Source organism: Monodelphis domestica, chromosome 3, assembly GCF_027887165.1.
Source record: "Monodelphis domestica isolate mMonDom1 chromosome 3, mMonDom1.pri, whole genome shotgun sequence".
Classification (NCBI taxonomy): domain Eukaryota; kingdom Metazoa; phylum Chordata; class Mammalia; order Didelphimorphia; family Didelphidae; genus Monodelphis; species Monodelphis domestica.
In genome coordinates, this window is record NC_077229.1 from 79,062,364 (window position 1) to 79,089,454 (window position 27,091).

The following is a 27,091-nucleotide window of genomic DNA, read 5'->3' on the forward strand; positions in this document are numbered from 1 at the left end:
ACCCCCGACAAGAGTTCATCGAGCTTTTACTTGCAGACTTCTGCCCTTCTCTTGGCACTCCGTCTCACTTGGGAATAGCTCTAAGTGCTACAGATTTCCCCATTCCTCAAGCCTACATTGCCTCTTTGAGCCTGCCAGCCATTGCTCCTAATTCTACCTTCCGAGGATCCGAAGTCTCGTACCTCTTCCACAAGACAACAAATATGTGAAACACCTGTCACGTCCCTAGACATGCCCAAGTCTTCTCTTGTCCTATTCCTTCCACCCCTGCCCATGTGGCATGAACTCAAGCCACCCTCTCCTAGGGGCTCTCCCACTTACCTTTCCAAAATGTGGCATTCAGAACTGAATACAGTACTGCATATGTCATCTGGTGAGAGCAGAGGATAGTGGGACTACTCCTCCTCATTCCTGGATGCTGTGGGGAAGGCTCAGAGCTTCACAAATATTATCTCACTCCATCCTCACAACTAGCCTGTGAGGAAGATGCTGTTATCGCTTTTTTGTAGTTGGGGAAACTGAGGCAGAGACAAAATGATTTCGGGGTTTATGCCTACTTGAAGAAACCAAGGCAGAAAGGAGTTAAGTAATTTGTCTAGGCTTATATAGCTAGTTGAGGAAATTGAGGCAGACAGAGGTTAAGTGATTTGCCTAAGGTCTTATTAACTAATTGAGGAAACTGAGGCAGATAGAAGTTAAGTGATTTGCCCAGCTAAGGAAACTAAGGCAGAGGTTAAGTGATTTGCCTAGGGTTATATAGCTAATTGAAGAAACTGAGGCAGAGGTTAACTGATTTGTCTGGGCTATATAGCTAGCTGAGGAAACTGAGGCAGAGGTGAAGTAGCTTGCCAAGGGTATCATAGCTAGTTGAGGAAACTGAGGCAGAAAGGAATTAGTGGCTTGCCTGGGGCTATATAGCCAGTGTCTGGTTTGAAATCAAGTTTTCCTGAATGCAGGTCCACTGTGTAACCTCACCTATGCTTCTCTTAATGCAGGCTAAGACAGAATTGACTTTCTCAGCTGACATATTGAGGCACTGTTAACTCATGTTGAGTTTTCTGTCTACTAATAAATGTTTGTCGAATTGGATTGAATAAAACTCTCAGATCTGTTCCAGATAAATTGCTTTCTAGCCACACTTTCCCTCCCTGAACTTAAAAAGTTGATTTTTTGAGCCTGTGTGAGCCTTGACATTGATCCCTGCTAAATTTCAACTTATTAGGTTTCTGGTATTCTGGCCTGTCAAGATCTCTTTGAATGCTGGCTCTGTCATGCAGTGTGCTAGCTATCACTCCTATCTTTCTGGTATCTGCAAATTTGATAAACCTGCCATGTATACCTTTACCCAAGTCACTGTATTAGTTCTCATCCTTCTTGAGCTTTCTGAAGTTTTTGACACCGTTAACCACCCCCTCCCCATGGAAATGCTCTCCTTGTTTCTTGGTTCTCCTGTCTGATAGTGCCTTCTCCCTCTCCTCTGCTTAATCATCACCCATCCTCTACCCACTAGGTAGAGATTTACCCCAAGGCACTCCCATAGACACCTTTCTCCTTTTTCTGCACTTTCCCTCTTGGTGCTCTCATCAGCTCTCAGGCATTCAACTAGCATCTCTACAGATGTCTCCCAGATCAATCAATAGATTGATAAAAATAGATAATATAAGTAGATGTAGTCTATTCTCTATAGATCTCTAGTTTCTACAGAGGATATTCTATAGCACTCTACTATCATTATGTATCGAATAGAGAGATACAGAGATAAAGGAGCCTAGCCCCTCCCCTGAACTCATCCCGAATCACCAACTGCCTAATGGATATCTCCAACCTGATGTCTGCACAGACATCTCAAACTCAACTTGTTCAAAAATAGAACTCATCTCTGTCCCAATGCACCTCTGCCTAATTTCACTCTTTCTGGGGAGGGGCAGGAGATGAGTACAAGCATTTGGTAAAGGCGTTTATCAATTAAGAAATTACAATGCATTTATTAAGCACCTTCTGCATGCCAAGCACTGTGCGTAACACTTTACAAATATTCTCTTTTGATTCCTTAGCACCTAGGTTCATATCCTGAGAGTCCTCATTGACCTTCCATTTTCTCTTGTCCCTCTCATGTCCCATATCTAATCAGTTATGAAGTCTTGTTGATTTTCTCTATACCTTTCTCACATCGGTCCCCTTCTCCACCCCACTCCAGATGGGAACCTCACTCTCTTACCTAGATGACTGAAACTACCTTCCAATGGGTCTTCTTGCCTCCAGTCAGTCCCTTCTCCCAACTATAATCCAACTACAACTTCTTTACACAGTTACCACAATGATCTTCCTAAAGCACTGGTCTGACCAAGTCATCTTACCTGCTGAAGAATCTTCAATGGCTCCCTATTACCCCTAAAACAAGATGCAACTTCTTTTGTTTGGCATTCATGATACTTCATAATCTAGCTTTCCAAATTTATCTCCTGTTAATCCTCCCTCATTCCATGTTCCAGTCAAACTACCCTACTGTCTACACTCTTAGCTAAACCTTCCATCTCTCACCTGAAGACCTTTGGAAAGGTTATCACTCATGGGGGCAGCTAGGTGACTCAGATGAAGAGCCAAGCTGAGACAGGTCCTGGGTTCAAATCTGGATTCAGATACTTTCCAGCTGTGTGACCCAGGGCAAGTCACTTATTCCCCACTGCCTAACCCTCTCCACTCTTCTGTCTTGGAACCAATACCCGCTATTAATTCTAAGGTGGAAGATAGGGGTTTGAGAGAACACAAGAGAGTGCAATGGAGGGAGGGAGGGAGGGAAGGAAGGGGAGGGAGGGAGGGAGGGAGGGAGGGAGGGAGAGAGAGAGAGAGAGAGAGAGAGAGAGAGAGAGAGAGAGAGAGAGAGAGAGAGAGAGAGAGAGAGAGAGAGAGAGAGAGAGAGAGAGAAAGGGGAAGGGGAAGGAAGGGAAGGGGAAGGGGAAGGGGAAGGAAGGGAAGGGGAGGAGAGAGGGAAGGAAAAGGTTGCCATTCCTACCTGGAATGTTCTCAGGACTAATCTCCACAGTTTGAAGTCTCTAGTCTCCTTCAAAAATCCACTCAGGCCGAGCCTTCTTTTCCTAAACCCTGTAGAATATAGCTTTCCTTTCTTCTATCATTTTGTATTTACATATTTTATATTTTTCCTCATGTAGCAGGCATTGACTGCCCCCAACAGTGCCCCTCTCTTGAGGGCAGGGACACGGAGTCCTTTTACCTTTTACTCCTAGCATTTTGTCCCTCTGAAAAATGAGGGAGGTTATGACGAGGTTTCTAATGGTCCGGTATTTGGCCAGTTCAGGGAGCAAGTATCTCCCACTGGGCACAGGGCTAGGCACAGAGAACCCAGCCCGTGAGAGCTCGGGGCACTTTTAGGCCTCACACCCTCCTTCCAAAGACCCAGCCAGTCTGGCTCCGGTACACAGCTGCCAAGCAATGACGAAGCCTGGGGAGATGGTGCCACCTGGTGGCATTCCCTCTTCCTCACACCCTGGTCCCAACCTCCTATTTTTGCAGGTGCCGTGGGGAGGGGAGGGATGACAGCATGCAGCAGGCTTGGGCCTTTGTCTGTGGCTTTCCCGCGTGTTCTGGTGATGTGGGCCAGGCCTGTGCGTGACCCAGGTGAAAGCGAGCCAAGCCCAGATTGCAGAGCAGACTGGACCCAGGCTGAGCTGACCTCCGGCCCAGCCTCAATTCCACTTGGTCCTACCATGAACCGGGCCCTGGCCACAGCCGGCCTCCATCTTTCCACGGCTGCCGCTGCGCCCTCCAACAACAGGCATTAAACACAAAGTAAGCTCTTCCTGGGGGCTTTTGTCACGCCAGAAATGACTTGTGTAACCAAAGAATGAGGGGCCGTCGAGTCCGGAGCGAGGCCTGCCACTGCTGGGCCTCACAGACTCCTGGGCTGGCCCGTGCCCCGGCCTGCCCTTCCTCCCCGCCTCTTGGAGAGCTTAGACGACAACAGCCTGAGGAAGACAGCATCGCGCAGGATGGAGATGGATGCAGGCAGGTGCCTGAAGTTCTCTCTCCCCAAGCAAAGGTCGCCTTTTTGGTGGGGCTCTAAGCAGGGGCTCCCTTTCCCCAAGGGGAGGGGGCTAACTCAGTGTCCCCTTCTGGCTCTGGGCTGGGGGACCCCGAGGGGGTCTCTGGGCTTTCCTGGGCGCACTCATACATGGCACAGCCTGCCCACCAACAGAGCTGTGAAGCTCCAAGAGGCCCAGCGCAGAGGGTGCCGCCTGGCATTACCGTTCTCATTGGCATCCACAGGGCACAAGGACAGCCGCCAACAGTGGAACACCAGGATGTCGGAAGACCCCCAAAGGGTGGGGACACTGTGTGGTGTGTTGGAGAAAGCTTCCATTTATTCAGACAGGAATTTGGTGGCAGAAAAGCCATTCTCCAGGGCACAGGGACCCCCAAAGAGGTCACTCTTGCAAGGATCAGCTGCTCCACAAAACAGTTGATGGCCTAGAGGAAGGCAGACTTCGAGAAGAGGCTCAGCTGGGTGTTAATGCACTTCCCCGGGGGCAGTTAGGTGACCCAGTGAATAGAGCTCTGGGCCTGGAGTCAGGGGGACCTGGGTTCAAATGTAGCCTCAGACACTTCCTAGCTGTGTGACCCTGGGCAAGTCACTTAACCCTGTTTGCCTAGCCCTTGCCCTTCTTAGAGTTATTAGGACAAAAAGTGAGGGTTTCAGAGTGTGCCCCCTCCCTTTCCATCCTCCCCTCTTCACCCCCCCCACCCCAGAGATGAGATCATAGCAATACCAAAATAAGCATCGGAATAATAATGTTGGGTGTTATTTCCTCCTCAAGTCCAGGGCAGGGGAGGGTTTGTGAAGGGTGACTGTGGCCTGGGCGAGGGAATGCAGTGCAAGCCCCCAGGTGCCGGAGGGAGGCCACTGCACTCGGCCGCAGTGACTTTATTTACAATCAGCAGTTTTTACTGAGCACCCCTGACAAGCAGATAGTGTGGGGGGCCAGTCCCCCAACAGGAAACATAGTCTCTTGGAAACCAAAATGCCCAAATATACAGAAACAAAGTAAAAAGCTCCCCCCGTGCCTGGGAGGGAGCGAGATGGTCCCAGAAGGAAGGTGGCCCGGAGTCCCCATCCAGCAGAACAGATTCGAGAGAGGACGTCCTTCCGGAAGGGACGCGTGTGGGCAGTGCAAGAAGAAGAGTCTTCAGGTCCCAGAGGAGAGCCGGCCCGCGAGGCCCGGGCCGGCGGGGCTCAGAGAGGCTCTCTTCTCCCCCCACATAGCAAGGACTCGAGTGGGAAAACCAGCCGCGTGCACGCACACACACTGCATCCCAGGCCTTGGTGCTTTGATCCTTTCCTCGGGCTCTGGGTCTTCACAGGAGAATCTAGAACATGGCCCCAGGCCACCAGCTTTCCCAGGAGATCCCCGAGCTGGCCAGTCAGCCCTTCTGGGTTTGGCATTGCAGCCCAGGGCGCCCCCGGAGAGTGGAGGGGCGCCGGGCCCAGGCCGCCTTCTGCGTGCCAAAGCCCATTCCTCTCTCCATCCCCTCCAAGCGGCTCGTACCCAGGGAGAAGCAAACCTGCTCGGCCTCTTGTCCGTGTTCCAAGATACAAGGGAGGACCCAGGCCTCTCAGCGGGATCTCTGCCCTCCTCTGAGTTGTGGGTGTTAGCAAAAGAAGCGGAGGAGCATTCGAGGGGGACAGACAGGGGATCTGGGCAAGCTCTTGGAACCTGGGAGCTGGGGAGGTAAAGACAGCGAGGCTTCACCCCGTGGGCAAACTTAAAGCTAGAAAGTTAGGATCCTGAACATCACCCCGAGCCCTACTCCTCCTTTCCCGAATTTCCCAACATATCCCCAAGTGCAAAAAATTTCCCAACTTTCCCTCCCCCCCTTAGAAACACTGTATTGTATAGAACCATTAAAAAAATAAACCCTGGATTTTCTTGACATTCTGTGCCTGGGGTCCCTCTTCCCCCTTTCTGGATTACTCTGGGCAGCTACCACTGTGGACTTCAGCTCTTCATCTGGAAGACAGAATTGATCAACAATCAATCAGTAAACCATTTATTAAGTGCCCTCATGTGCTGGGGACACAAAAAGGCCACAGCTGCCCTCCAGGGCTCACAATCTAACCCCAGGGACGGGCATTGCCTGGAGGCCTAAAGGAGTGGGCCGGGAGCCCTTGGGCAGTGCTCTCCAATAGACCTTTTATTTTCTGGGCAATTTTTATAATAGCCTCGTTCCCCTGGAGGATGGTTTCGGAATGGGTGAGTCTGGAAGTGAGGGAATGGATGCTGCACGTGTTCCCCTCCTTGCTGGCTCCTCCTGGGACTCCCTCATCCTGGATCCCTGGGCTGGCTCTGCCCTGCTCCTCGGCAGGAGCCCCACCACAGGCTTCCTGCTGAAGGCCCGCACTGCCCCAGCCTGGGGACCTCCCTGCCACGCGTGCTCCCACGCTCGTAGGGCTCAGAGGCCGCAGCCACACAATGAGTAAGCGCAAGAAGCTGCGTTCCCTAGCTCCGCACCCCCAGCCCTCCCGGCCTGGGGCCTGCCCCCTGCCCTGTCTGCAGCGCGGCCCAGCTCCGCGGCCTGGCAGCACCTCTAGCCTGGTGGGCTCGGGGAAGCCTAGAGGGGAAAGATTCAGGCCCAGCCCTGCCCTCTCCTCACCTGTGCAATAAGGAGGGAGGACAAGAAGAGGGCTCTAAGCCCAGCCCTAATCGTGCCGGGAGCCACAATCACAGATAAGAGCGGCAGGCTCCAAGGAAGCGGGTGAGGGAACACCAGCCTGGAGCTGCTGGGAGGAGAGGGGCAGGCAGGTCTCTAAGCATCTACTAGTAGGAAGAGGGAGGAGGGCCCAGAGATGTCCCCGGACTTCTCCGAGACTCCTCCGGGGAGTAAGGAGCACAAACACGTCCAAAACCAGCACTCTGCTGAAATGTGCTGCCTTTCAGGTGGAGGCTACCTGGACAAGGATGCGCTGACCTAGCAAGTCACCTAGGTTCTCTGGGGAGACCTCGGTCTCCTCATCTGTAAACAGAGAACTGCACCAAGTGGCCTTGGAGGCCCCTGTCAGTTCTACAGCTCTGCTCCTCAACCCTCAACAAAGGTCCTGCCAGTTCTAGTGACAGAAACCTGAGGCGTGAGGCTCCTGCCAGTGCTCAGAGTCCAGGATTCTTTAAAGCACTTAAAGTTCCCATAGTCAGGATAGCTCATCAGCACAGGGGATAGAGCAGCAGGCCTGGAGATGAGAGGTCCTGGGTTCAAATCTGGCCTCCGACTCTTCCTAGCTGTGTGACCCTGGCCAAGTCACAAACCCCACTGCCTAGCCTTTGGTGCTCTTCTGTCTTGGGATTGATAATAAGATATAAGGTTTTAGATAGATAGACAGAAGGCAAACAGATAGAAAAATCCCGGAGGCTGAGGGGGTCACAGTACAGAATGAGGGTTTCAATCTTTGCTTCATTCTAACCACCTCCCCGTCCTGATCCCCAAAATTAACCAAGGACCTCAGGGGAGAAAGAAAATTGCAGAAACTCTACCATCTCAAGTTCCTCGTCTCAAAGACTGTCTCTTCGTCACTCTCCATTGAAGCCATCTCCATGTGGTCATCTGTATTCGAGAGCAGACCATACTTCTTCCGCTGGGGTTTCTTTAACCTGAAAACGGTTTAAAATACAATTCATTTCCATGCCACAAACCTTTCCTGAGGTCCTACTGTCTGCCAAGTGCTAAACCTTCCCTCACAGATAATAAATACTCTTCTTAGCCTCTTCCATTCAATTCAGTAAGCATCGATGAAGGTCCTACTATGTGTCCAGCATGGATGAAGTGACCAGCTTCCAGGAAGAATGTGACTCATAGTCTGTTTCAAGCAGGGCCCAGAGAGGGTGAGAATTTGGCTGGATGGTAGATCACATGAAGGGAGTAATGAAAGGCTGGACAAATGGGCTGGGTTTCTAGCAAAGGCCAAAAGGCCTTGAACGTCAAACACAGATGATGATTGTTTCACAACACCAGAGCGCCATGTCAGCACCTTGGCCAGTGGAAGGCAAATGGAAGAGCTGGGGATAGACCTGGAGAAAGGGAGACCAATTAGGAGCCTAATCTCCCAAAAAAGAGGGTTATTTCAGAGCTACCGAACCCTGCTCCAAAGCTGAGGACGGGCACCAGGAGGGTGTCTGTTTGTCAGCCAAAAGCCGTTTCTTAAGCACCCACTCTGGGCCAGGTACTGTGTTGAGCACTGGGAATACAAGAACAGGCAAAAGATAGTTCCTGCCCTCAAAGAGCATTCAGTCTAAGGAGGGAGGCAACATACAGGGAAATTAGGAAATAATTAACAGAAGGCAGGCACGGGAATGAAAAGGGAAGGCTTCCAAGTAAAAGAAGACATCTAGCTGTGACTTAAGGAAAGCAGGGGAAGCCAGGCCAGGGTCAGCAGGTCGTGCTTCCTGCACTCAAGGGTAAGAACCACCGCTGTTGTTCAGCCATGTCAGACTCTTCATGATTCCAGGGACCAAACTGTCCTCGGGGGTTTTCTTGGTGAAGGTACTGGAGTAGGAGGTTATCTCCCAGCAAATCTAGATTATCTTCTGGAGATAGAGATTCAAAGAGAACCAGAGATTCAAATCAATTCAACAGACACTTACTAGCAACTTTTTGGGTAGATAGCTCAGTGCTAGGCCCTGAGGGTGCCACAAAAAGAAGATAGGTCCTAGCCCTGGCTCCAAGCATCCCACAAACCTAATCTCCTTTTGGAGGAGAGGGAGATCTGAAAAAGCTTTCTGGAAAACAGAGCTTTGGCTGAACTTTAAAGATGGGCATGAATTCCAAGGAAGAAGGAAAGAAATGATAATAGATGGCACAGGGAACAAAGACACTGCGTCTGACAAAGAAAGCAGGATGGAACCAAGATGACCAGTAAATAAGTGCAAAGAGGGGAGATTTATGCAAGTAGGAAATAAGGGAATGGGCACCAAGGACCCAATTCTCTATTCCTTGTAGGCCCCCAAGAACACAGAGAAGCAAGGCCTCAAAGAATTCACAATTCCACTGGATAAGAATTGCTCCCCAACAAAAAAATCACAAAGAGAACCCAGAGGCACAATTTTTGAGGTGAAAAGGAGCTCCTGCTATTTTATTCAACTCTCTCTTTTTAAAAAGAAAGTCTCCAGGAACAACCTCCAGGAAGTGATGCAGAGCGAGAGGAGCAGAACCAGGAGAACATTGTACACAGAGACTAATACACTGTGGTATAATCGAACGTAATGGACTTCTCCATTAGTGGCGGTGTAATGTCCCTGAACAACTTGTAGGGATCCAGGAGAAAAAAACACCATTCATAAGCAAAGGATAAACTATGGGAGTGGAAACACCGAGAAAAAGCAACTGCCTGAATACAGAGGTTGAGGGGACATGACAGAGGATAGACTCTAAATGAACACTCTAATGCAAATACTATCAACAAAGCAATGGGTTCAAATCAAGAAAACATCTAATGCCCAGTGGACTTATGCGTTGGCTATGGGGGGTGGGGGCGGGGGAGGAAAAGAAAATTATCTATGTCTTTAACGAATAATGCTTGGAAATGATCAAATAAAATATATTTAAAAAAAAAAAAGAAATGCTCAAAAAAAAAATAAAAAAATAAAAAGAAAGTCTCCAAAGGAGAACTGCCTTAGCTAACCTCCTAGGATCAGTTAGACCAAGAAGAGGACCTGAAAGACTGACTAAAGTAGCCCCCTCATTTTTACAGATCAAGAAACTGAGATACAGGGAAGTGATTTGTCCAAAATCATACAAGTAGTAAGGAGCCAACAGCATGAGAATTAGATCTCAAATCCTCCAACTCCAAAGCCAGTGCTACTTCTACTAAACAGCAAATTTCCAGAAGGGCCAAAACTAGAACTCCATAAGGAAAGAAAGAAATTACTTATTAAGGGCCTACTATGTGCAGGGCACTGTGCTAAGCACTTTACAAATATTAGCTCATTTGACACAATAGCCTGGGGAGGTGGATGATTTTATTATCCTCATTTCATAAATAAGAAGGCAGACAAAAGTGAAGTGACTTGAGAAAAGAGGAATCATAAAGCTTGTAAGTAGCTGAGGTTGGATTAGAACTCGAGTCTTCAATCATTTTCTTCACTGAGTCACCCAGCGGCCTCCTAGAGTCCAGGACTCTCACCCCCTAACACTTATATTACAACCAAGTGCTAAGTGCTATGGAAGTTGACTCCAGCACTTAAGAGGAAGTGAAGTGGTTTGCCATTTTCTTCTCCAGTGGATTAAAATAGGGAGATTGAGGGAAAAGCACAGGAGAATGGGCAAAACCAGAGCCAAGCCCTGCTGTCCAGGCAGGATTAGGTCATTTACGTAAAATGAGGGGTTTAGGGGAGAGGGAAGTGGAGAATCTGAGAGCCCAGACAAGACTGTGGCAGGAATCCTGAGTAGAGAACTCAGGACCTGGTCTAAGGTGGACAGGATACTAGGAAGGATGGAGAGAAAAGGTCAAGCATATGAGCTACTTTAAGGAAAGAATGGCAGAACTTGGCAATCACCTTGGTGATACAGGAGACAAATGGAGGAGAACTTGTGTAATATAACTGTAATATGAGGGCAGAGAGAGAAGGGAGTCTTCCCTCCCTGCTGGGTCAGGACCAGAGTGAGGTAAAGATGGAGGAGAGTCAAGCAGAGAGAGAGGGTGGATTGTCTTCCCTCTCAGCTCTCCCTGACAAACCTCACTCTGGTTGCCTTTCAAGGCCTAAACCTCTGTTCCCTCAGAGACCTTGGCTCACCAGGCTTGATCCAGTTAGCTTCTTTCTCCCTGAGGAGAGGACTAGCACTTCCTTCCCCACAATTTCAAGTCTCTCTCTAGATGGGATGGAGTCAGTCACTTGTTCTTATTAAACTGTTTATTCTAAGGGTACAAGGCAAGGGATAGGGCAGATGAGTTTAGGAATGAGGCAGAAGGGAAGAGGGAGCAGGGGGTCCCTAGAATAACTGAAACCCCTTCTCCCAAAAGTCTGGCAGATCAGACTTTGCTGATCTGACCCCCTGGGGTCAAGAAGCCCTGGCTCTCCCACTGCCTTGGCAATGTAACCAATGGAGGACTTTAGGGATCTGGAGAAAATCTTCCTTCTAGTGACCAGCTTCCAGTTGAAGTCCTATTCACTTTTATCTTCTTGGGGTATTGGGTCAAGCTCTCACAGGAGGAGATGAGTGCTGGTTCAGAGAGCCACTCAGGCTACCTTCTTGGTAACTTCTCAGAGAGGAAAAGAATCCTTCCAACTGACCAGATCAGCTCACTTCCTCTCCTTTTTCTCAGAATTCTCTCCCCTTCCTGCCCTTCCCCTGTTCTTGCAGAATTCTCCAGCTTGCCAGATCTGCTTCTCTCTTCAAATCTTACAAATCTTCTCTTACACTAGCAGCTCTGGGTTGAGGGCTGCCCAGCCATCTTTGGGGTCCCCCCCAAACCCTTCAGTGAGTTAGAGGGATGTCTAGAATGCAAAGCCTCCCACTGCTGGAATGGGAGGATGAGAACATTTTATTCCAACAGTCATGAAGATGGCTGAAGCAGGCACTGTGGAGCATAGAGTTTGGTTAGACACTGAAGAAGCCAAAATCATCCACTTCATCCAGAACTACCACTGGTCCTCCTGACTTTTGCCTTGACACTGGATTTAGATAATTCTTTTTTTTTAAACCCTTACCTTCTGTCTTGGAGTCAATACTGTGTATTGGCTCCAAGAGATTTAGATAATTCTTAAAGAGAGTGAAGTTGAGGATTTTGTGCAACTCTGCCTCACTTAAATTTAATTCAGGTACAACTCAAGACATCACAGGTGAGGGGTGGCTAGATGGCTCAGTAGATGGAAAACCAGGCCAAGAGACAGGAGGTCCTAGGTTCAAATCTGACCTCAGATACTTCCTGGCTGTGTGACCCTGAGCAAGTCACCTAATCCCCAAAGCCTAGCCCTTACCATTCTTCTGTCTTGTACACAATATTGATTCTAAAGTGGAAGGTAAGAGTTTAAAATTAAAAAAAAAAAAGACATCATGGGTGATGTCCTTTTCAAAAACAAAGGGGAGAGAGGTATCCAGATTGTTCAGTGGATTAAGAGCCAAGCCTAGAGAAAGGAGGTTACAGAAGGTTCAGGGTTCAAATCTGACCTCAGATACTTCCTACCTCTGTGACCTTGAGCAAATCACTTCACCCCCATTGCCTAGCTCTTACTATTCTTCTGCCTTAGAACCAAATACACAGCATTGATTCTAAGACAAAAGGTAGGGGTTTAGAAAAAAGAAAAGAAAACAAAGTACAAACAACTAGAGTCAAAACAGTGGGGTAAATCTAGGAGTCCAATGAAAGAGACAAGCAAACTGGAAAAAAAGAAGTACAGTGAGATAAATGGTGAGTTTGATGGGAGGACTGTCCATCCACGTGAAAAGCCCACTGGACAGTGGGAAATACAGGATTCTGGAGCCTGGGCTAAGGCTGGCTCTAATGATCTAAGAGTCATCTACACAGAGCCCATAACTTGAATTCAGGTGAATAGGTGATATCTCCAAGGAAACAAAGGCAGGACTTACAGCTGGTTAGTAAGAGGTGACAAAAGACTGAATGAGGAAGACATCTAGCTTACATCCCTATTAAGACTAGGATACAAGCTCAAAGAATGAAGGACTGTGAGCACAACACATTATTTCTCATACCTTCTAAAGCACACCACTCAAGCTAATGGTAGACCTTCAATATCTATTACTTAAATGGAACTGTGCTAGATGTCTCAGACAGCTGAAACCCTACATTAAAGTATCTACTTGTACTGGGAGGGGAAGTTTCCTCACCCAGGTGTTCCCATGTACAGACCCTACCCTATTATTCAAGAACTGTGCCAAGGGATGGGCATAACAAGGACAGAAATAAAACCATCCTTACCCCCCAAGACACTGGCATTCTATCAAAGAAATCAACACAGACAAATATGAGTAGGCATAAAATATCTACATTCCTTCCTTACTTCTGCCTCCTATAACATCTAGCTTCCTTTAAGGCTCTGCTCAAGGATTACCTTCTACATGAAGCTTTCCTTATCCCCACTGCTTCAAGTGTCTCTTCTCCCCAGACCCTAAAAGCACCTTAAATTTCTTTTGTATACATTTTGTATAACTGTATCTATCCCTATAGATTTGTTATATGCCTATATCCCTATTTATTTATTTCTATATCTCTCATACACATATATCTGTGTGTGTATAAATGATACACAAGATATAGTTTCCCTGGCTAGATTGTAAGCTTCTCAAGGGAATAATAGGATTCTAATAGTAGAAGAACTTCAATTACTTCCCTCAGACCAGGATAAATCAAACCATAAATTAAATAAGAAATAAGTTAGGGAGATTAATAGAATCTTAGAAAAGTTAGATAAAAATTAACCTCAATAATGAATGGGAATAGAAAGGAATATACCAATTTCTCATTGTGCATAGCACCTTCACAAAAAAAAAAGTATCAGGTACAAGGAGATAAAAACCTCATAAACAAATGCTGAGAAACAGAAATATTAAATGTATTTTTATGATTATAATGCAATAAAACTTACATTCAACAAATGATCTTTGAATTTAAAAATTGTTGTTCAGCCATTTCAGTCATATCCAACTTTTCATGACTCCATTTGGATTTTTTTTTTTTTGCAAAGATACTAAAGTGGTTTCACATTTCCTTCTCCAGCTCATTTTATATGAGGAACTGGAGTAAACAGAGTTAAGTGACTTGCCTAGGGTCATATAGCTGGCAAGTAAGTGTCTGAGGCAGGATTTGAACTTATGAAAATTCCAAGCACACTGTTCTATCTACTATGCCACCTAGCTGCCTAATTAAAAATTAATTGATGACAAAAAATTGACAACTGAGGGGGAACATCCATCTATCAATTGGGGAATGGCTGAGAATGGTATGTGATTGTAATGAAATATTACTGTGCTCTAAGAAATAATGAAAGAGAGGCAGCTAAATAACAAAGTGGATAGAGTGCCAGGTCTGGAGTCAGGAAAATCTGGGTTCAAATCTGATCTTAGACACTTCCTAGCTATGTGATCCTGGGCAAGATCCAATTGCCTAGCCCTTACTGTAAGAGTTTAAAGAAAAAAACAAATGAAGGGGAATTTCTAAAAACATCTAGGAAGATTTGTATGAATTGATAGAAAGTGAAGGGAACAGAATCAGAGAGTAATGATAACCAACTTTGAAAATCTTACTAATTCTGACCCACCACAATTGCAAAGGGCTCATCTATCTCTAGTTAAAGAACTGATGACTCAGAATGCAAATTGAATTATATTTTTTCTGTTTCTTTTTCTGGGGAAACATGGCTAATGTGCAAATTTGTTTTGCACGACTATATTTATAATGGGGTTGGTGGTTTTGGTTTTTGTTTCTTTTTTAGTCTTTTCAATGGTTAGAGAAGAAGAGAAATTGGAACCTAAGGGAAAAAAACACCTAAACTCCAATCTAGCTCTCCAATATCAGTCACAAATAGCTTTTGGAAAATATACATCTCTTTGGTTGATGCCTGATATTTATAATTGGAGGGTCACTGAATAGTGTTATTTTTACCACATAGCAGGCATTTAATAAGGTTTGATGAAATGGTCATTCAAAATATTTCTCAGACTACTTCTTGAAGGCAGGATCTGTTTTTTTTATACCCAATCGGAGGCAAGTGGAGTCAGGTAGATTCGAGTCCAAAATCTGGCCTCAAATACTAGACAAGGTCACTTACCCTCTGTTTGCCTCCATTCCAAAATGAAGATAACCGCAGTCCCTACCTCGAAGGGTTGCAGTGAGGATTCAAGGGGATATTTGTGCCACATAGGAGCTGCTCTAGAAATGCTTATTCCCGTTCCAAGATCTAGCCAAAGAAAGGTTGAGGACTGGCACACAACAGGTGCTTAATAAATGCTAATAGTTTCATTTTACGGAGTTGGAAAGTGGAGCTGAAAGGGACCTTGGAGTCATCTTGTCTGCTCTTTCATTTTCGGTATGGGAAAACCGATGGACCTAAGGAGACAAATCCCTTTAAAACTAAAGCCCTGGGGGCAGCTAAAAGGTTCAGTAAATTGAGAGCCAGATCTAGAGATGGGAGGTCCTGGGTTAAAATTTGACCTCAGATACTTCTTAGCTGTTTGACCCTGAGCAAGTTAACCCCCACCGCCTAAGCCTTACTCTTCTGCCTTCGGATGGATACTAAGACAGAAAGTAGGGTTAAAACAAAATAAAACTAAAGCGCTATGGAATTGTCAGCGAAATCGTTCTCAACAGTGACCAGGGAGGACGGGTGGGCATTATCATCCCCATTTTAGGATGACAGGCAGGAAGGAGGGCCAACCACCTTCGTTTCAGCCTGCCTGGGAGAGAGAGTACAGCGGGCGCGGTTAAGACCGGTCCCGGACCTGTTAGCAGTTCCAGACCCACGTGACACCGCAGCCAGCGAGTCTCGCCGGCACGTGATCAGAACACGTGACACTGGGAGTCTTCCCCTCCCCCTCCCCCAACCCACACAAGCAATCTCCCGGCTACTTCCGAAGCCAGTGACGGAGGATTTCTGTCACGTGATCCCGAATTCGCACCAGGATAGGTCCGACAGATCTCCACATGACTCACCTGAAGGCCCGGATGAGGAAATAAAGCGCAGCCAGTCCGACGAAGCCAGTCAACACGTAAAAAGAGCGCTTCAGCATCTGTCCTGTCTCAGAGTCCGGCCGGCCCTGTTTGGTGGCATTGTGTGGCATCAAAGGCACAGCCAGACTGCTCCCGTTCATCACGGATGGTGACATGGTCGTTTCGGCGGCCCAGACTCCTACCCTGCACAACAGGGCGAGCAGCAGCAGACGCAGCCCCATGGCTGGGGGATAGCGGCAGCGGCGGTGCCCCGCCCTCGCGCGCCTCTGTCATTCACCAGAGGGCGGGGGCGGAGGGAGCCAATGACTGCGTGAGGAGGCGGGGCCTGGGTCTAGTCCCATCCCATTCCCTACCAGCCACTTTGGCCACGCCCCCTGGGCAGCCGTTTACCGAGGACCTGTGGTCCCGCCTCCATCTCCTGTCCTCCCTCCTCAGCCCCGCCCTCTGTTCCCGCCTTCCGGGAAACCTTAAAGGACCATGTAAAGATTTATCAGGAATTGTATATCTTTTATGATGCACCTGGTAGCTGTTTCTGAGCCTGCAATCAGGAAGACTTGAGTTCAAATTTGACTTCAGACACTAGCTGTGTGACCTTAAGCAGGCCATTTAATAACGTGTTGGCTTCAGTTTCCTCAACTATAAAATGGGGGTGATAATAGCATCTACTTCCCAAGGTTGTGAAGATCAAATGCGATAATATTTGCAAAAAGTGCTTGACTTTAGCACAGTACCTGGCATTACATAGGTGCTATGTAAAGGTGTATTCCCTTTCCCCTGTTTCAGACCCATTCTCATTTGGAGGCTCCCTGAAATCTGGAACCTGGAGGAGGGATCATTATCCCCAAGTGTACAGATCATGCTGTTCAAATGTATCACCTGATCCAGAGCCTGTGACCATTCTTAGTTCAACCTCAGGACATTTTCCTTTCTTCTCGAGTTCAATTCCTGGCTTGAAATCTTCTCCACCCCAAGTCCTGCTACCATACCTAGGTGTATTCAGCATACATATCAATGTCCCCTCAAATACCCTAAACTTTCCAGTTTCTTGATCTAGATAGGTATATAAAGTATTTATTAAGTTCATCCTAAGTAAGGCCTGGAGCAATAAATCCTGGCTATGCAGATACAAACCAACAATTCTTGTCATTAAGGTGCAGAATAGGGAAAGATAACACATAAAGGAAAAGGGATGGGGATCGGCAATGGGCAAGGAATGGTGATGGAGGACATCAGTTTCAAGAAGCTCTGAGGCCCAGTGGGTCCAAAGCTCTAATTGGGGAAGTAGGTAAGAGGGAGATGAAGCTGGTGGCCAGAATGAAGATGGTATGGTGTTAAAAATGTGAACTATATACCACTCCTGTGATCTTGCCTTTGTCAGTGATTGCTGCACTTCCAAGTTCATTATCTCTGAAATTTCCTTTTGTTGTTTAGTTGTCTTTAGTTGTGTCCCTCCATTTGGGGTTTTCTTGGCAAAAAATATTAGAATGGTTTTCTATTTCCTTCTCCAACTCAGTTAACAAATAAGGAAATTGAGGCAAACAGGATGAAGGGTCATATCTATCCACTGCACCATCTAACTGCCAAGGAATTATTTTATATGGTTTATTTATATTTATTATCATTTCATCCCTCCGGGTGCCTTGGGACTCCCTTTCCTATACTGGCAGCTTGGTGAACCAGCACAACTTTATGGTCCCTCTGCTTTAAATCCGTTGTTCCCTAGTCATATTCCTATCAACCCTTGCCAAACTCCTTGTATTACCATTCCCCTCCACAAACTTCCTCCTTCACTCCCATTCAAGTACTGCTAAATGGAGCTAAAAGAGGTCATGAGACAATCCTAGTTCTATGGTTGTTTTGCATCAGCATGGACCTGGACAATGCTGATTCTCTCACTGAGAGAGAGCATTGTTTCTCAACCCACACACCACCGCACATCTCTCACTTGGACTACTACAATAGCCTAATTGGTCTTCTACTTTCATCTCTCCCCACTTCAATCTTTCTTCCTGCCAAAGTGATTTTTTTTTTAAAGTCCTTGCCTTACATCTTAGAATCAATACTAAATATCGGTTTCAAAGCACAAGCATAGTAAAGGCTAGGCAAACAAGGTTAAGTGACTTGCCCAGGGTCACATAGCTAGGAAACAAAGTCGTTTTTCAAAAGCACAGGTCTGCCAGTGTTACCACCTCCCTACTCAATAGACTCCAGTGGTTCTCTTACCCCTAAGTTAAAACAAAATCCTCTATTTAGATCAAGCAACATTAAGTTCCTAGTATAACCCAATCACTATGCCCTTATTGGCTAACCTATGGCATGCATGCCAGAACTTGCAGGAAAGGGCTGCTCCCCTCCCCCTCTCCACAGACACCTGAGGACATTTCTCACATCACCTGCCCTTCTGCCCAGCAGCCCAATGGAAGCATTTCCTCCCATGTCTGAGGTAAGTGAGAGTTGCAGTTTGGGCACTTGGTCTCTAAAAGGTTCACCATTGCTGTACTGTGCCAAGTTCTGGGGATACAAAAAGAAACAAAAGACAGTCCCTGCCCTCAAGGAGTTTGCCACTCTAATAGAGGAGACAATATACAAACAAATATATGCAAAGCAAGTTCTGTACAAAATAAATAGGAAGTAATTAGGAGAGAGAAGGCACTAGAATTGAGAGTTTGGAAGAAGGCTTCCTGTAGAAGGTGAGGTTTTAGTTAGGACTTAAAGGAAGTCAGGGAGATCAGTAATCTTGAGAGAGAACATGTTCCAGACATGGTGGACAGCCAGAAAAAAATGCCTGGAATATCTTGTTTATGGGACTGTGTTACTGGATTGAAAAATATATGCCTGGGAATAAACTGTAAGAAGACTGGAAAAGTAAAAAGTAATCAGGTTTTGAATGCCAAACAGGATTTTGTATTTTATTCTGGAGGCAATAGGGAACCATGGGAGTTTTCTGAGAAGAGGAGTGGCATGATCAGACTGTACTTTAGGAAAATCACTTTAGTAGCTGAATGGAAAAAAGATTGGAGTGGGGAGAGAAGAGGCAGTCAGACTCCCCAAAGGCTATAGTTACAGTTCTACACTAGAGCTGTAGCAGTGTCAGATTCAGAGGAGAGAAGAAAGTGTTGTATTTGAGAGCTGTTGCACAAGTGAAATCAAGGGATTTTGGTAATATCTTGGATGTGTGGGGTAAGAGAGAATGAGAAATGTAATTTAAAACTCTTTATAACCTGGCCCCTCCATACCTCTCCAGTGTCCCCACACTTTCATCTCCTCCATACCTACCAGTCCTTGGACAAAACACTACATTGTTTATCTCAGTCCCTTTGCTTGGGTCGTCTCCCATGCCTGAAATGTTCTCCCACCTGGACTCTTTCTTAATTTCCCTGGCTTCCTTCAAGGCTCAGCTCAAGTCTCAGTTTCTGTTTGATATTCTATTCTTCTAACCTGTTGGGTTGAAAGAGCCTTATTAGAAGGTGGACGGAATCTAAGGATGTTGAGGGAAAAGAAGGGAAGAATACAAGTGGCCTTTCCCTTATCCCACCAAATGCTAGAGCAGGGGGTTAAGCTGTCATGGACCCCCAAAGGTGTCCAATAGACATATTTCAGGGAGTCCATGAAATTGGAAGAGAAAAATATTTTTATTTTCATTAACATTTAATTGAAATTTAGCATATCCTTCAATTATTTAAAAGCATGATTCTGAGAAAGACTTCACTGTAGACTGACTGTCAAAGAAGCCCAGGACACACACACACACACACACACACACACACACACACACACACACTCACTAAGGACCTCTACCCAGAGCCCTCCCCTCTAGGATGACCTTTCCTGAATTCTACATATATCTTTTATATGTATTTACCTATTTACTTAAATGTTGTTTTCACATTGGTGTATAAGTTCCTTGAGGTCAGGCATTTTTTTTGCCCTCTTTGTATCTGTAGTATTTAAACTGAGTGCCTAGCCAGTACATAATAAGACAAAGGACATGGAACTTTGATTTCAGGGGTAATTGGAACTCCTAAGTGAGGAAACACCTTCTACCAAGGTAGGTCAGTTCCTTCTCTTCCATTTTTGATCTTAAAGGGTTGTCAGTGGTGTCAAACTCAAATAAAAATGAGAGCCATTAACCCATACAAGAGGATCCTGGCAGGCTGACTTAGAAAACCACAAGTTAACATCATCTATGTTTACTGTATTTTTTTGTTAAATGTTTAAATGTTCCTTGATTACATTTTAATCTAGTTGGGATGTGGGGGTAAAATTAGAGCCTCAGTTCCATGTTTGATACTGCTAGCCAGAGAAAGCACTTAGAGTTTAAAATGACTTGCCCAACATTAGACAACCAGCATGTGTCCAAGGCGGGGTTTGAAATCAGGTCTCTTTGGAGACAAACTCTATCCTCTATCAGCACATAGTAAGCATATAAAAAATTCTTGTTAATGGATTGATCCAAGGCCCATCAGAGAAGGGGATTAAATGGTTACTGAATTAGCCCTTGCAACCTCAGAGTCCAGGACTCGTTTCCCCATAGGCATCTTAATTCTTTCTTCAGAAGAATTCCTTGCCTTCAGAAACATACTTCCAACTTCCACCCCAATCCTTATACTTTCTGACTGCTTTTCCCTTCCTACTGAGGGCCATGGGGAGGAAAAAAACTATCTGAGGCTCTCTGTAGGGTCAAAGAGATCTTTCAACTCGTCTTCTCCAGGCTGCCATTTTGTTACAGGCGAACTATCTCCTCTCTGAGTTCATACAGTGAGTAATTGCTGCCAAATACATATTCACCACAAAGCAGAAATTATGGATCTAGGGTTTATTATTTTGCCCAAACATAGGTTCAGGCCTCAGAGAAAACTTAAACCACCATAAAGATTCTGACATGAATTCTTATAGGGAAAATCACATCAGCATGAAATAACTCATTTACATATCATAGTCCTTAAAAAAAAAACAATAACTTACTTTTGGTCCTATTAACAACTCTAAGAAGGGCCAGGGCTAGGCAAATGGGATGAAGTGACTTGCTCAGGGTCTGGAAAGTGTCTGAGGCCAGATTTGAACCCAGGTTCTCCCAACTCTACCTATTGTAATCTTGTACATTCCTCTTAGGCCATAAAAATTAAAGAGAAGATAGAGTCATAATCTCAGACTTTCTTCAGTGTCATAAAACTTGAACAGAGCCATTATCACCTATAGAAAACAACCCTCAGCAAACAAACTCTATAGGTAAACTAAGTCAAGTTACAGGTTAAACTACATTCAGAGGATCCACCACTAGGCTGATTGAGGAGGATTTACATGTCACCAAGGAGTCAGGGACAGTTGAGATTCTTCCACTGGCTTCTTATCTGAAGAATGTGTAAGGCTTGAGTAAATTTTTACATCCCATGAGATGGTTTGGGGTCAGGTGAGGTTAATATTAACCAAAATTTGCAGGAGGAATTGCCCCCAAGTCCCAAATAATAAAAAGAAGTCCCCAAACCAACATAACAGTTTCCCAACATTCCTCTCTTTCCACCTACCTCAGCTATGGCAGTACCCTTACCAGGTCGTCCCACCTCCACTCTGTACCCTCTGATCTCTCCTTCCTACCCCTTCCAGAACAGCTTTCCTCTGCATAGATCAGGTGCCATCAGTCTTCTATTCCAAGTCCTTCCATGTCTCCTTAGGGGTGTATGGATGTTCGAGGAGCTCTAACACTTCTGGTGTGGGGACTTGCGGAGCCCTTTTCAGGGCTGCTCATCCACCTTTGGTGCCTGCTTGGCACTCAATTCTCTGTCTGTGGCTTCAGCAAAATGCAGAGGCCATAGCTCAGTTAAACCATTTCAACAAATGAACTAAAACAGGTTTGGAGGGTCCAACAGGCCTCCCATCCTTTGGCTAGTTAGGGAGTGTCTGTCCCAAGCATGTGAAGATTTCCCCCAGTGGAATGGGTGGATGGGAACAATTTGCTCCAAAGGCTATGAAAGCATCTGAAGCAGGCTCTTTGGAGCACCTTGAGCTCTGTCAGACATGGAGGATGCCAAGGTCATTTACTGCATCCCAGGCCATTGTCACTCGTCCTCATTTTTGTCTTGCCACTGAACTTGAGTGAAGGGAAGAGAGAGTGAGATTGATGACTCTGTGAATCTCTGCCTGGGTCAAATCCAATCCATGCGTAAATCAGGACATCACCTCAAGAAGTATAAAAAACAAAAATTGTCTCTTTAGTGAAATCAAAACTCCTCTTCCTGGTCCTCAAGGCCTGTACCAGCCCACCTTCCCAGCATACTGTCCTACTAATCATTGAGCCTCTCTGTCCCTAAGAGCAGCTCATCCCTCAAATTTCCTCCCTTCTCTTTTCACCTCTTTGACTCCTAGCCAATCTTTAAAGCAGAAGTTCTTAACCTTTTTTTGTGTAATTGGATCCCTTTGACAGTCGGTTGAGGCCTATGGACCTCTCCTCAGAAGAATATTTTTAAATGCACAAAATAAGATACATAGGATTACAAAGGAAAACAACTGAAATAGTTATCAAAATTTTTTTTTAAGTTCACAGGCCCCAGGTTAAGAACCTCTGCTCTAGGGGGCAGCTAGGGGGCTCAATGGATTGAGAGCCTGGCCCTGGGTTAAAATCTGGTCTCAGGCACTTCTTAGCTTTGTGACCCTGGACAAGTCACTTAACCCTGATTGCCTAGGTCTTAGTCTTAGAACTGACTGGTGAGGGTTATGAAAACCCCCACCAGTTATTGTTATTTAAACTTGGTACCCAGCAGACCTATAATGTGTGTGGTGGCCATTGTAAAAGAATGAACGGTTACACTAGAGGGTCTTTTAAGGTCCTTTCCAGGCCTTGACATTAGACATTCTAGTGCCCTGTGGCTTTGAGCAAGTCACTTTCCTTCTTTTGTTGTCAGCCACCCCATCCATAAACCATGGGAATTAGATTAGGATCAGGTGATCTCTGAGGTCTTGTGACTGTGGTTTATGTCAGGTGGGCGGAGCTGGCTAGTTTGGGCCCCATAACTCGAGGGCTTGTATTTGGTGCAAAGATTAGGGGGCCTCAGTAAGTTACCTTCTGATAGGAAAGGTCATCTGGCTTCAGTCTCTCATAAGCTTTTACATCTCAGCCTTGGCACTGCCCCATCAGTACCAGCCACTCAGGGGGGTTGCCATAGGGCCTATCTACCCTGCCAGATGCTGCAAATGGCCTGATTTCTGGCCATCAGCACCCTCTCTGATGAAAATTTCAGCGCTCAAACTCCCCCCACCCATCCCACATCTCCCTCTCCATAGCTGCTCCGAACTGACTTTGAAGCTTACTCGCCTTTTCTCCAGCCAAGCTCATAAACTTGATACTAGGCCCAATTTAAGAGCTGTGAAGCCAGAGCCTCGTAAGTGCCTCTCAGATATCAAGACAGACTATGGTGATTACCAAGGGAGCACTTCTTAAACCTGGCTCTCTCCTGGAAAAGCCCAAGCATTTGGAGGCTTTCAAAGCCAGATCTTAAAAGCATCTCCCAAAGATCTCATTTATCTCCATCGCCCTGGAGGACGGGAAGCAGAAAGAAACCTCAGCAGGCAGGCAATTTCTCCCTGGAAGGTCACCTTGTCAAACAGAGACGCAGGGACAGTCCTGCCCATTAACCAGGAGCAAAGATCACCCAGGCCTGGGATACTGGTGGAGAAATGACCTTCCAGACGATCCCTTCCAACCCTCTCATTTAACAGAGGATGAAATGGAGACCCACGATGGCGCAGGGACTTGCCTCATGTTAGTAAGCAAGGCATAGAGGCTGGATTTCAAAGGACCACTTCTAACTCCAAATCAAGGGCTCCTTCTATTCAACAGTGCTGCCTCTGTTGGCCAACCCCTCATTTCCCAAGATGAAAGGGAAGACAGTGGAAGACACTTGTAAAACAATCGAAGCAGAGGCAAAGCTGAGACCAAAACCCAGGCCTTCGGGCCCAGATCATTGCTAAATGCCCCTGGTTCACAGGGAAGCTCTCCCCACTCAGTGACTTGAAGGAGACAAAGCAGTCCATTGGGAATCGCTCTAGGCTGGGAGTCAGAGGATCTTTGTTCAAATATTGCTTCCATCCATTTATTTCCTTTGTGAACTTGGGAAAGTCACTACATGTCTCCAGGCCTCAGTTTCCTCCTTTGTAAAACAAAAGAATTGGATTAGGTGGTCTCTGATGACCCTTCTAGTTCCAAATTTATGTTCTTAGGGCTGGGAATTGATGGCTTGCAACAGATACAAATGATTTTTGATGAGGAAAAACTGAGCCAGTTTACTTGCCCTTCTCTGGGCCTATGCTAGCTCAAGTGGCCAACCTGTTATTTAAAATCAGATCTGGCTCATTTTTAGATGATTCCCTCCCTCCCCACCCCCCCTCTCTCTTTCTCTCTCTCCCTCTCTCTTTCTCTCTCCCCCTTCTCTCTCTCTGTGTGTCTCTCCCTTTCTCTCTCTCTCTCTCTCTCTCTCTCTCTCTCTCTCTCTCTCTCTCTCTCTCTCTCTCTCCCTCTCTCTCTCTCTCCCTCTCTCTCTTTCCCTCTCTCCCTCTCTTTCTCTTTCTCTCTCTCTCTGTCTCTTTCTCCCTTTCTCTGTCTCTCTTCTCTCCCTCTCTCTCCCTCTCTCTTTCTTTCTCTCTCCCCCTTCTCTCTCTGTCTCTCTCTCTCCCTCTTTCCTTCTCTGTCTTTTTCTCTCCCCCCTCTCTCTCCCTCTCTCTCTCTCTCTTTCTCTCTCTCCCCCCTCTCTCCCTCTCTCTCTTTCTCTCTCCCCCTTCTCTCTCTCTGTCTCTCTCTCCCTCTTTCCTTCTGTCTTTTTCTCTCCCCCTTTCTCTCCCTCTCTCTCTTTCCCTCTCTCCCTCTCTCTTTCTCTTTCTCTCTCCCCCTTCTCTTTCTCTGTGTGTCTCTCTCTCCCTTTCTCTGTCTCTCTTCTCTCCCTCTCTCTTTCTTTCTCTCTCCCCCCTCTCTCCCCCTTCTCTCTCTCTCTGTGTCTCTCTCTCCCCCTTTCTCTCCCTCTCTCTCTCTCTCCCTCCCTCCCCCTCTGTTCTCTTTCTCTCTCTCCCTCTGTGTCTCTGTCTGTCTCTCTCTCCCTCCCCTCTCTCTCTCTCTGTCTCTCTCTCTCCTTCCCCCTCTGTTCTCTTTCTCTCCCTCTCTCTCTCTGTCTCTCTGTCTCTCCTTTTTATCTCTCCCTTTCTCTCTCTCCCCCCCCTCTCCCCCTCCTCTCTCTCTACCCTCCTCTTTCTCTCTCTCAGTATCCTAAAAAGAGAATGTAAAATTCATAACCCAATTCAACTTGCCTGGAGACATTGAGAAAGGATAAACATCTTATTCTCACAAGCCCAGGGAAACGCTCTTATTTCTCAACTTACAGACTTTGGAAGAGGATTGCCATTGGCAAATCTTCTGGGTAGCAGCACTAATTAAAAGGGACACCTTTTGGAAACGGGGACAATGGCTCCTTTGCCTCCAGGCTACAGGAAGTTACACTTCCTTTCCCAGAAAGGATTGCCACGCAGCCCGTCAGAGCTAGAAGCCACAGAGTATGGGACACAGAGAACAGGCTTTTCTGATGATTCTAGGGCCCAGCTGGACAAAGTGACCCACTGAGGTAGCACAAGGAATTTGAAAATTCCTCGAATAGCCCAGGCTCTAAATGCAGTCAGCCCCTGGCAAGTCATTAGACAGGCTCTCTGGAACTCAGTTTCCCCCTCTCAGTACTCAGAAATTGTGACATGGCTCTTTCCCAGTGGGTTGGCAGCAAATTACATGCACCTGTGATGGCTTTGTGTATCTCTGGGTGGCCCAACAGGCCTGTAACAAATTTTCATTGAATGGAGACAGCAAGGTGGAACGGCAGGAGTCTTGGATTTCGTGCCAGGTGCCGGGTTCGAATTGCCCCTGTGTAACTTTAGGCAAATCCCCTCCCGTCCCTGGGCTTCCGTTTGCTTCTCTGTCAAACAAAGGAATTGGACTGGATATTCTCTGAGGTGTCTCGCAGCTGCCTGTGGTAGGACTAGATTAGTGAAGGGAACTTGGGAGAGAGTATAAATAAATGGAAGCAAACCCCAAAGGAAGCCATCAGGATGAGGCAAGAGCCCAGGCAGCGTCCCAGCAGAGGGCAGCTCCTGAGAGTGAGGAGAGCAGCCCTTTCCCAAGGAAAGAGGACAATGGGCCCTGCTCAGGCTGGCCCAGTCAGCTTAAAGAGCATGTGCACGCTTGGGAACGAAGGCCTTTGAGGCGCTTTTGGAGATGAATCTAAAAAAGCTGAAACCCTTGGCGAGGCGGCCAGCTGCCCCAGAGACCCCACGGTGGCGGCCAAGACTAGAGCCCAGTGTCTTCTGGCCCCCAAAGCCCGCAAGCCTTTGGCTCTAACCCCCTCCTCTGTTTTGGGGTGTTCACTCACTTTCTGAACCTCCCAGTGCCAGCTTTTAAAAGAGGGGCTCGACAGAATCCTCCCACAGGACTGGAAAGCTCAGAACTCAATGGAAACGAAGACCAGGCTCCATACTTTAACTAGGGAAGAGACTGAGGGCTAGGGGAGGGAAAGGACTTTCCCAAGGTCATACTGAGTAGCAAAGCCCTGATTCAAAATCACATCCTCTGACTCCATTAGACAGTGCCCTTCTGTGTCACTCCAGGCTTCTTCCTTCCCTAAAGTCCTTGTAGGATTTTTTTAGTTGACCTTTACTTTACTTCCACTTAATTGTGTGTTTTGTTTTTTTTGGGGGGGGGGTTGACATTTTTTTAATTTAGTCAATTTCAAACATTATTCCTTGGTTACAAAAATCCCTTGTAGGATTTTAATTTAATCCAAGGTAAGCAACGGGCGACCCAGGCACCTAGGAGGCTAGTTTTAGACAAGAATTCCCTCTCTATATTTTCCTCTACTTATCTGACTGCTTCTTCTCAGGTTCCTTTGTTCGATGACATCAAGTATGGGGTGTACCCCAAGGCTCTCTTCTCTTTTCTCTGCCATTCCCTGGCTGGTTTTTATCAGCTCCCAAGGGATCAATTATCTTTGTGCAGATGGCTCAGATCTATACAGGGTGTCCCAAAAGTCTTTGCCCCAAGACCTTGGGGACAGCCTATAGAGAGAGCCCTAACCTCTCTGTCAGCCATAAATATTCATGTAGTACCTACTAGGTTTCAGGCCGAAGTGCTCAATGTTGGGGATACAAATACAAGTTTAAAAAAAAAGTCTGCCCTCAAGAAGACGGGAAAAGGACGCTGAAGACAGGGATGAGAGGAAGGGAGAGAGAAATGCCAAGTGGGAGAAGTCTGCGAGAGTCCTGAAGTAGCCTAGCTGGTGGGGCAAACTGGAGAAGAGTGTGCTGAACCCCCTTCTTGGTCCCAGGGTCACATTACCTGTTGGACGCCTCTAAAATCAAGATGTCCAAAAGGGGATTCGTTGT

The 27,091-nt window shown here is 46.5% G+C and overlaps 1 protein-coding gene across 2 annotated transcripts; it reads right to left on the reverse strand.

Annotated features, from left to right (window-relative positions):
• Positions 1-4,789: 4,789 nt before the first annotated feature.
• FAM174C (family with sequence similarity 174 member C) lies at positions 4,790-15,988 on the reverse strand. Of its 2 annotated transcripts, XM_001373866.5 has the most exons (3): positions 15,668-15,988; positions 7,539-7,655; positions 4,790-6,023 (listed from the first exon to the last, which is right to left on the reverse strand). In XM_001373866.5, coding segments are annotated over exons 1-3 (357 nt in total). In that variant the 5' UTR covers positions 15,907-15,988; the 3' UTR covers positions 4,790-6,022. The 2 variants fall into 2 exon arrangements, with proteins under 2 accessions (XP_001373903.3, XP_056678223.1); XM_056822245.1 differs by having other exon boundaries at positions 4,790-7,655; positions 15,668-15,963.
• Between the last annotated feature and the right edge of the window lie 11,103 nt (positions 15,989-27,091).